Source organism: Trichechus manatus, unplaced genomic scaffold, assembly GCF_000243295.1.
Source record: "Trichechus manatus latirostris isolate Lorelei unplaced genomic scaffold, TriManLat1.0 scaffold00045, whole genome shotgun sequence".
Classification (NCBI taxonomy): Eukaryota; Metazoa; Chordata; class Mammalia; order Sirenia; family Trichechidae; genus Trichechus; species Trichechus manatus.
In genome coordinates this window covers 18,011,671-18,021,814 of record NW_004443981.1, presented here as the reverse complement: position 1 = coordinate 18,021,814, position 10,144 = coordinate 18,011,671, and the positions used below count along the sequence as shown (strand labels likewise).

Here is a 10,144-nt window from a genome sequence, read left to right as displayed (position 1 = left end):
GGCCGCAGGGCTGGCGGGCAGGGTGTCGGCGTGCTGTGTCCCATTCACGGCCGCGGGGCTGGCGGGCAGGGTGTCGGCCTGCTGTTTGTCCAGCCAACAGGGCACTTCTTTCCTCATGTCCGGCAGCTGGGCCACCCCTTGAGGCCTCTGCCCAACCCCTGCTCCCCTCCAGGGCAGATGGAGGGCACAACGCCTTATGAAGCCTCAGGTGCAGGAGGGCAGGGCCCGGCTCAGCTGCCGCCCGGGCAAACGGACTGGCAGTAAACCGAGGCCCGAGTGGTCTGTGGCTTGCGCCAGGCTCATCTCCTGCCCCCACCCACCTCCTGGACCTGCTTGAGGCCCCGCCTCCTTGCTGGCCGCTGAGCTCTGGGCTTTCCCACAGATATCGACGAGTGCCAGTCCTCACCCTGTGCCTACGGGGCCACGTGTGTGGACGAGATCAATGGCTACCGCTGCAGCTGCCCACCCGGCCGGTCTGGGCTGCGCTGTCAGGAAGGTGGGCCATTGAGGGGTACTGGGCAGGGGGTGCTGGGTGGGAGGTGCATGCCAGGTTGGGGGGTGCTGGGCAGGGGCATGCTGGGTGGGAGGTGCATGCTGGGTGTGGGGGCTGTGCTGGGCAGAGGGGGATGTGCTGGGTGTGGGGGGGTACTTGCCAGGTGGGGGAGGCATGCTGGGTGGGAGGTGCATGCTACAGGCCGGGGGGTGCTGGGCAGGGGGCATGCTGGGTGCGAGGTGCATGCTGGGTGTGGGGGGCATGCCGGGCAGGGGCAGGGAGGGGTGTGGCAGGTGACGGGGGCTGTGCTGGGCGAGGCCGTGCTGGTGCTGTATTAGGCAAGGGCTGCACGGGGTGGGGACCTGATCTTCAGGGTTGGCACCCACCCCCGGGCTCCTCCTGCAGTGATCGGGTTCGGGCGGTCCTGCTGGTTCCGGGGCACACCCTTCCCTCATGGGAGCTCCTGGGTGGAGGATTGTAACAGCTGCCACTGCCTGGACGGCCACCAGGACTGCAGCAAGGTGCGAGAGGCCTCTGCCCTCACCCTACCTCATTCGACCCCAGGAGGGTGGGTGCTCTGGCAAGAGCCTCCCCTGACCTGAGTCTGGCCTCACGGCAGCCCTGACGACAGGTCCGTTGGTTATCTGTAATCCTGACCCTCATTGTGTGGGTGCAGAAACTAAGGGTTGCCAGGGCAGGTGGTGGCTCAGACTCCAGAGGCCCCTGCCTGGGCCTCTTCTGGCTCCACCACTCCCTCGCACCCTCCTGGGGGACATCCCTGCTCAGGTGGAAAGTTCAGCCTGCCTCCTCGGGGTCCTGGGGGAGGGGGACGGGCAGGACTCCGTCCCTGGCCCTGATGGCGTGTGTTTCACCCCGTGTGTGTTCGTGGTCCACATCTGTGTCCCGTGTCCCGGTGTGCTGTGTGTGCCCCAGGTGTGGTGTGGGCAGAAGCCTTGCTTGTTGACTGGCCGGCCCGATGCACTGAGTGCCCAGTGCCCGCCAGGGCAGCGGTGCCAGGAGAAGGCCCCAGGCCAGTGCCTGCAGCCGCCCTGCGATGCCTGGGGGGAGTGTGGCACCGAGGAGCCCCTCCCGCCCAGCACACCCTGCCTGCCACGCTCCAGTCACCTGGACAACAACTGTGCTCGTCTCACGCTGCGCTTCGACCACGACCAGGTGCCCCAGGTGAGTCCTCAGGCCCCTAGCCTTTCCGGGGCAGCTGCTCAGACCACCTGACAGCCCCTTCCAGCTGCCTTGAGCCTGCTGGGTGGTGCCTCCACACTGCGGGGTCAGACCAGGCCAGATTGGGGGATGCTTGTGGGTGGGCAGTGGGAGGCACGTGTGGGGCCCAGTGTGCCGGGGAGGGGTGGCCAAGGGCACGATTTCCATCCACCTGGCTGGTCCTGGACCGGAGGTGGCCATGAACCTGCAGCTCTGCTGCTCTGGACATTACTTTCGGGAGTCAAGCATTCCCCCAACCCCCTCGGGCTTAGGATACAGTGAGGCCTGCCCCGCCCCCACGTACCCAGGAAGCTCTGTGCCTGCGGGTGGGTATCTTGGGGCCGCTGCCGCCCAGGAGGCAGCATGGGCGGGAGGGGCTGGCTGGCACCCCAGGCCCGGCTGGCCCCTGCCCTCTGGCGTCGCAGGCCAGGTGGGCCGTGTGGTGCTGGCTGTGGGCGGAGCCCCCGGGCCACTCTCACGGAGCTGGCTCTGCCCAGGGCACCACGGTGGGCACCGTCTGTGCCGGGATCCGCTCCCTCCCGGCCACCAGGGCTGTGGCCCGGGACCGCCTGCTCGTGCTGCTCTGTGACCGGGCACCCTCGGGGCCCAGCGCCGTGGAGGTGGCTGTGGTGAGTGCTAGGGTGGGTGGGGCCGTGCCTGCTCCCTGGGGCCCTGCTCTGTGCGCTCCTGGGCGAGGGGGGGTGCCCAGCCAGGCTCAGCCTGGCATCCGGGGAGACAGAGGCATCCACCCCAGTGTGGTGGTATGGGTGGGGTTTCCAGGGTGTGGGGTGCCTAGTGGGAGCATATGGTCTGGGCAAGTGGAGTGGAGAGGAAAGGCAGCGGGAGTCGAGGCCCCGGGCCGTATCCAGCAGGTGTCCATTCACCGACACCAGCCCACATGGCCAGATGGGAGGGATGCTGGGCTTGGGTTTGGGTTGGGGAGCCAGGGTTTGGGAGGTCACCCCATCCCCTTCTGCAGTGGAGGGAGGGAATGGAAAAGGCAGACGAAGTCCCATGAGGTGAGTGCTGTAGAAGGTGAGGAGGAGTGCGGGGTGGGGGCTGCTGTCCCCCGACCCGATATCCCCAGGACCCCCGGCTCCTCCTGAGCCCCATCGAGCTCCAGCGCAGCCTCCCTGGGGACGCAGTGTTCCTGGGCTGGGCGCGGGGTGGTCACGGGCACCAGGCTGGCTTGGTGTGGCCGGTGGTGGCCCTCAGCGCCGTGCCCCGCCCCAGTCCTTCAGCCCCGCCCGGGACCTGGCTGACGGCAGCCTGATCCAGAGCGCGGCCCACGCCATTGTGACCGCCATCACGCGTCGGGGGAACAGCTCGCTGCTGCTGGCCGTCACTGAGGTCAAGGTGGAGACGGCCGTCGTGGGCGGCTCCTCTGGAGGTGCGCCGGGCGAGGCGGGGGCTGGGAGCACTGAACCCCGCTGTACTGCTGCTAAAGGGTCCCTGGCCCCCTTGAGGCCCTCCCAGGCCTCCCCACGAGCTGGGACCCCCCAAGGGGCACTGACAGCCAGCTAGGCCCGAGCCTCTGCCGTGGGGACGTGCTGGGCTGCAGGCTCCTGGGCCACGTCCTCAGTGGCCGCCCACCCTCCTGCCTGCAGACCTGTTGGTGCCCGTGCTGTGCGGCGTGTTCAGCGTGCTGTGGCTGGCCTGCATCGCCGTCTGCATGTGGTGGACCCGCAAGCGCAGGAAAGAGCGGGAGAGGAGCCGGCTGCCGCGCGAGGAGAGCACCAACAACCAGTGGGCGCCGCTCAACCCCATCCGCAACCCCATCGAGCGGCCGGGCGGTGGGGGCCTGGGCGGCGGCGGGGACCACAAGGATGTGCTCTACCAATGCAAGAACTTCACGCCGCCGCCGCGCAGGGCAGGCGAGGCGCTGCCTGGGCCGGCAGGCCGTGGGAGGGGGGAGGATGAGGACGACGAGGAGCTGGGGCGCAGTGAGGAGGACTCCCTGGAGGCTGAGAAGTTCCTCTCGCACAAATGCACCAAAGACCCGTGCTGCGTGCCGGGGCGGCCAGCGCTCTGGGCCACGTGCCCCAAAGTGGACAACCGCGCGGTCAGGAGCGTCACCGATCCCCGCTTCTCCAGCAAGGAGTAGGGCCACTGCTGCCGTCGGGCCGGAACCCAGCACCACCGCCGGGTGCTGTGGAGGCCAGGCCGGGTGCATAGTGTCTTTATTTTGTGTAAAAAAAAAAGAAAAAACAAAAGCAAAAAACAAATGCTTATTTTCTACGTTTCTTTAACCTTGTATAAATTATTCATAGAGTTGGGTGGCACGCGGCGGAGTATTCTGGGAGAGTTGCTATTTTTGTAAAGTTTCCCTGTGTTTCCCTCACTGGTGGTAGCACAGGGCGGACGGCTGTGTTTTCACCAAATCGTATGTTTGCTGCCAGAGGTTGTACACTGTTTACAGAATCTTCCTTTTTATTTCTCACTTGGGTTTCTCAGTGGTTCCGGGCCCAAGGGCCAGTGTGGCCCGTGGTGGTCAGCAAGGTCCGTGGCGGTTGGCGGGACCCGTGGCTGTCAGTGGCCCTGTGGCGGTTGGCGGGACCCGTGGCGGTTGGCGAGGCCCCGTGGCTGTCAGTGGCCCCGTGGCGGTTGGCGGGACCCGTGGCGGTTGACGAGGCACTGTGGTGGTCAGTGGCCCCATGGTGGTCAGTGGTCCAGTGGCAGTGGGCGTGGCCTGCTCCCCGGGCAGAGCCCTGGAGCCTGCTATTGTCGCTTCCTCTTCCTGGCACACTCGCTCCAGAGATCTCTCAACTGTGCTTTCAGAAGTGCCCTTCCTGCTGCTCTGTCCCCCACGGGGTGGCGACAGTACCGAAGCTCCTGACAAGTGCCTTCACACAGACTCCTCCCTTGCGACTGTCAGCGTCTGCCACGGGCACCAGGCCACTGCCCACCTGCCGGCCCCCGGCCGCCCCTCCTCGTGAAAGTGCATTTTTGTAAATATGTACATATTAAATGAATCACTCTGTATATTTGATTTAATAACTTAAACGTTTTGGCCTCCCTCGTTCCTTGAACACTGCTCCTTTTTTCTTCGGAACTGCGGTAGGGGCAGGGTGGTGCTGGAGAGCTGAGCCATGGGCTGGGTGTCGTGAGAGTGGGACGGTCCTGCTGCCACGTCGCCATTTTGTGGGGGCTGATGAGGCTCAGGAAGAGCTTTCCCGGGAGCACGGGGGTGCTGTGCGTCAACCCTCCCACTGAAACCAGCTAAAAAAAGCTTTATAAAATAGCTTGAAATGGTTTAGCGATGAGATATCAAGATTTTAAGGAATTAGCAGGCCAAAACTTAAGAGCATGAAAAGGCAAGGAAGTACACAGCTCTTGGCGCGGCTGTGGGAGCTGCTTTTGCATCTTACTGATGGAGCAAACTGGCCCATTGTTAGATGGCCTCCAGTGCTGGGTTGTTGAAGGTGAACTCCAAGGCAGCTTGTTACTTCGTGTGCCAATTGTTTACTCTCCTGCGAGGGGGCCAGGCGGTGGACCGAGTTAAGGAACAAAGCCAAGAATAGGATGTCTAAGGAAAAGGAGAAGAAAGAACTGCACGCAGCCTGGGCACAGTGAGTGGGTCTGCATGCTTCCAAAATTGGGTGAGCTGACCAGCTGGTTGCAGCAAAGAGGCTAGTCTGGACCACTGTCCTTGAGGGTGCTGACTGAGGAGCTGGAGAAAGTGGTTCCTCTGGTCACGATTCTCTAGAAAGCTGTGAGAGCGAGCTGCAGCTGTGGCAACACCTAACGAGCCATCTTGGGGAAGCCTGCGTGTGTCCTCCATCATGGAGGGGACAGAAGCAGGAGCTGAGAGAGGCCCTCTTCACAATTGGCTGGACCCCAGAGGCATGTGGCCTCTAGGTGAGGGGGAGCCAGAGGCAAACCCTCCTCCCTCTTTGCTCCCCAGGGGTTGTACCAGGCAGATCAGCTGGAAAAATCTGCCCTTGAGAAGTTATGGTTTACACCAGATTTATGTGGACATGCAGCCACACTCCCACCATGGGGTTGGCCAGAAAAACCTCAATCCTTGAATTTATTTTTAAAAGGTATTTGCTTAACGCGCAGGGCTGTGGGCACCTGGTAGAATGCAAATTACTTTCATTCTAAGCCTCTATAACTTTCAGATAATTTGTCAATGAGCAGACCATAGCCAAAACAACCGTGCACACAGGAAAACCTGGCACCATGAGCAAGAACCGTCGGAAACAGACCTGCACAGGCTTCAGATCTGCACTGGAATGAGCAGACACATTTTGCTTACTGTACTCCAAGAAGGAAGAGACAGGCTTGCAAATACTGACAGATCCATAGAAAACTTCAATAACAACCTAGCAGGTTTAAAAAAGAACCAAGTAGACCTTATAAAAATGAAAAATATACAATCACCAAACTAAAAACTCAAGGAACAGTTTAGCAGCTACTTGTAGACACTACTGAAGAGACAATTAGTGAACTAGAAGAGAGATCAGGAGAAATTACCCAGAATGCAGCCCAGGGAGACAAAAAGATGGAAGATAGGAGGAGAGGTCAGCAGCTGACCGAGGGGTAGTGCGCCTGATGGGGACTGCCCTGAGGCTGATCGGAGCTGGGTCGGGCTTGGGGTGAGCAGAGAGAGCAGGTGTGAGCAAGTGCAGCAAGCAGGACTGGGGACGCTCGAGTCTGTTCTGTAGAAAGTGTGATACTGCTTGCACCTGTCTGCCCATGGAGGATGCCAGCGCGTCCCCCAGATTCTGGGGAAAGCCCCAGAGGTCTGTAACCTCCAGGGGGCCTGGGGCTTCAGGGGCTCACAGGACACAGCCAGGCCTCTGTGATTGCTCGAGGGGGAGGCCAGTGTTGGAGGTGGGAGCAGATGGCACCTGCAGTGCACCTGGCACTGAGTGTGCAGTTGCCTGTGTACGAGTGTGACGTGTGTGCACGTGCATGCATATGTACAGTTGTACATGTCTGTGTATACATGCATGTGTACATGTGTGCCTGCTCCCCTAAGCCTACTGTTCAGTGTCCTGAGGGTCTCAACCTTCTTTCCCGCTGTCTGGGCCCCAGACTCAGGCCCGGCTGAGGGATGGAGATGCTGCCCAGAACCTGGTGCCCGGCTGGGGGACAGGCTGTCCACACCTTCCCAGTGACAGGCTGCTGCCGGCATTCACAGCCAGGGCGAGTGGTCAAGGCTGGGCCCGGCACATTCCGGGCTTCACCGTCTCCTGCTCACGTCCCTCCTGGGCGAGGGGACTCGTCCCCACATCCAGGGCTGCTGACCCAATCAACACTCGACCCACAGCCCCCATGGCTTCCACGGCCCACGGCCCTCATGACACCCACGCCCCCATGGCCCCCACAGCACCCATGGCACCCATGCCCCCACCTGGGCAGCAGAACACGTTGCTCTCCTGTTTGCTGCATGGAGGGTGGCAAGAATCCATGCTGGTGCCCACACAGGAAGTGATGCAAGACTCCGGCATTTGGGCGCTTGGCCGCCTGCTCCACCAGGCACTGCCCTTGGCCCCCCATGGGCCATGTGCCCACCAGCCCACCTGCTCTCTGCAACGCGGCAGGCACCTCCTCCTGACAGCCTGCCCCACCCCACCGCCCTGCCACCACTCCTGCTCCTCTGCCTGTCTCTTCTTCCCGTTTACAGGCTCCCAGGGAGCACAGTGGAGCCCGGTCTGCAGTAGGTTGGGGCTGCACCACAGTCCCGGGGAAGCATCAAGCAAGCCTGAGCCCCCTAAGTGTGATGGCGGGGGAGCAGAGGCTTAGAGCTGTGGGCCTGGGGCAGGTCACAGGAGGCCCGTGGGACCGCAGTGTCTCAGGGTGACTCGCTGGGGTCTAGGGCCCGAGAAAAGATGGTGCTTGGGACCAGCAGCTATCGGGCTGGGCTGGGGGACTTCAGACGCGCTGCAGGCGTTCAGGGCACAGGCAGGGGCCGCCATGGGGGTGGGGCGAGGGGCTGGCGCTCTTGGGCCGAGGTGGCTTGGTAAGGACCAGCGAGAGGGGCTCAGCAGGTGTTGGCCGGGTGGCTCTGGGGATGGGAGTCTGAGTGCAGAGGGAACTTCAGTGGCCACCGAGGCCCCATATGGGTGTTTGGCTGGGGTGTACTGGGAGGGGAGTGAGGCTGAGGTGGCCCTGGGAGTGGACCGGGACCAGCAGTGACTTGCTGACCCGGCCAGTGCAGAGAGACCTTACCACAGCAGTTCCAGGCACAGGGAGGGCAGGTGAGCACTCCTGGGAGACTGCCCCCACCCCAGTTCCCCGTGCAACCCATGTGGTCTGGGCAGGGAGCAGTGACCAAGGCTGGGCAGAGGCTTGACCATGGCCAGCTGAGCTGACCCAGCCTGTGACCGTGTCCTGGATGGACGGTGGCTGCGGGCTTGGGAGCAGCTCAGAGGCCACCAGGAAGAGCCGCCAGCCTGCCCGCTCCATCCTGCCCGCTGCTTCCTCAGTGCTGGCCCTGGGGCCCCACGCCAGCTGGTTCTGCTTGGCGACGGCTCTGCCTGCCGTGTCTCCGAAGAAACCGGGCCCCGGGGACCTGGGAGGACGTCCCTGCAGGAGCCCTGTTGTGGGCAGCCTGGCCCGTTAACCCCTGCAGGCCAGGAGCCCTGTCGTGGCAGCCCGGCCCGTTAACCCCTGCAGGCCGGGAACCCTGTCGTGGCAGCCCGGCCCGTTAACCCCTGCAGGCCGGGAGCCCTGTCGTGGCAGCCCGGCCCGTTAACCCCTGCAGGCCGGGAACCCTGTCGTGGCAGCCCGGCCCGTTAACCCCTGCAGGCCGGGAGCCCTGTCGTGGCAGCCTGGCCCGTTAACCCCTGCAGGCCAGGTGGCAGGCGGGCAGCGCTGGTCTCTCGGCAGCCGCAGGCCCCATTCCAGCTGCCCTGACTTGGCTGGCTGGCACCTTCCTCATCAGGCCCTGGGCGGGGCCGTGGCTCCAAGAATCCGGCTGGGAGGGGCTTGGAGACCACCACACATACAGGGAAACTGAGGCCAGGGAGGACGAGGCCCGCCCTGAAACATTCTCGGTGGTCTCCCGGGCCCTGGGGTGTCTGAATGACTGCTGACGAGGTGTTAAGGATTCTGGTTTCTGGAGACAATGACCATGGGGGGTGGCGTTCCCGGGAGGGGCCCCGGGCAGGCCGAGTGAGGCCTGCATTGCACCAAGGAGCGGTGGAGAGACCTGGAGCTGCAGGATGGTTGCTCGGAGCTCACTCGGGCTGGAGGCCTCGGTGCTGTGGGCCACTTGCTGTGGTGCCGTGCTCAGCCGGGGGGTGTGGGGTGGGGTGTTGGTTCAGGAGTGCAGTGCTTGTTGAGGGCATTTCTCAGAAGAAAGAGGCCTGGATGAGGCAGTGAGGTGAGCAATGCTGGGAGCCCTGGTGGCTCTGAGCTTTGGGCAGCCCTGGGCCGTGTGTGCTCACTCTAAGTGATGGGCCAGCTGCTTCCTGCCCCCGTGGACAGTGTCAGACGGGTGACGGCCTGAGCATGGGGTCCGGCCGGCCCTCGAGATGCTCAGGACTCAGGCAGGAGGCAGCTCTGGGTGGGAGGATGGCATGGGGTGCTCAGCTTAGCTCAGGGAGGAGACTTCCGTGGCAGAGACGGCCTCCCTCATCCACAGCCCACTGGAGCACCCCCAAGACCCCTTACACTCCCACCCCACCCTCTCCTCTGGTTACGCCCCCCCACCCCACACACGCCTGCACCCGTCTGTGGGACGACCACACTGATGAGCTCACCTCACATCTGGACCATGGCTGAGGGTGGCCCTGATGGCTGCTGGCCACCCACCCCCAGCCGAGGACCTTCTGCTACCTGAGAACATGGATGTGGTCAGAGAGCCTCCGGGCCCCTATCCCCACCCCATGCTGCCTCCACCCCGTCTCCAACCCACCACCCACCCTCCTGGTAAGGCTGACCGGCCTCAGCAAACAGGCCACGTCCTCTTGGCCACTCGGGACCACTGGCCGCCAGTCCCACCACCCTCACCCGAGTTACCCACTTTTCTATCTGTGCTAGGCCATTTCCAACAGCCTCCAAGCTGCTGCTGCTTCTCCAGGTGAGAGAGGGGAGGGAAGAGACAGACAGACAGACAGATGAGGGATGGAGAGATAGGAGAGAGAGAGACAGACAGATGGGAGGATAGAAACAGAAGATCCTCCCCTGACTGCACGTCCTCCTCCAGCTGCTGTCTCTTTCTTGCCCCTCCCTAAATGCAAATTCCTCGAAGAAGTGCCCCTGCTCACTGTCTCCCCTTCCCCCTGGGCAGGGAGCCCTGCAGGGGGGATCGATAGTCAGAAAGGGGCTTGGTCAGGACACCACAGCACGCACCTGTGGGCCACAGACAGAATTATCAAGGGAAAAGGCATCACAGGAGGTGGAAACGTGGGACAGAACAGTTTTCTGTAGCCAAAACCTTGATGCCCCACCAAGCAATCCAGCAGCAGAATGGGAGGGACA

The 10,144-nt window shown here is 62.9% G+C and overlaps 1 protein-coding gene across 1 annotated transcript in view; it reads left to right on the top strand.

The window, feature by feature from the left end:
- JAG2 (jagged canonical Notch ligand 2) overlaps positions 1–3,815 on the top strand; it is a 14,734-nt gene extending 10,919 nt beyond the window's left edge. Inside the window, exons 18-23 of the mRNA XM_023731673.1 lie at positions 383–496; positions 899–1,014; positions 1,427–1,675; positions 2,209–2,340; positions 2,945–3,101; positions 3,319–3,815. Coding sequence (XP_023587441.1) covers positions 383–496; positions 899–1,014; positions 1,427–1,675; positions 2,209–2,340; positions 2,945–3,101; positions 3,319–3,815 — 1,265 coding nt within the window. The remainder of the gene's footprint in view (positions 1–382; positions 497–898; positions 1,015–1,426; positions 1,676–2,208; positions 2,341–2,944; positions 3,102–3,318) is intronic.
- The last annotated feature ends 6,329 nt before the right edge of the window (positions 3,816–10,144 follow it).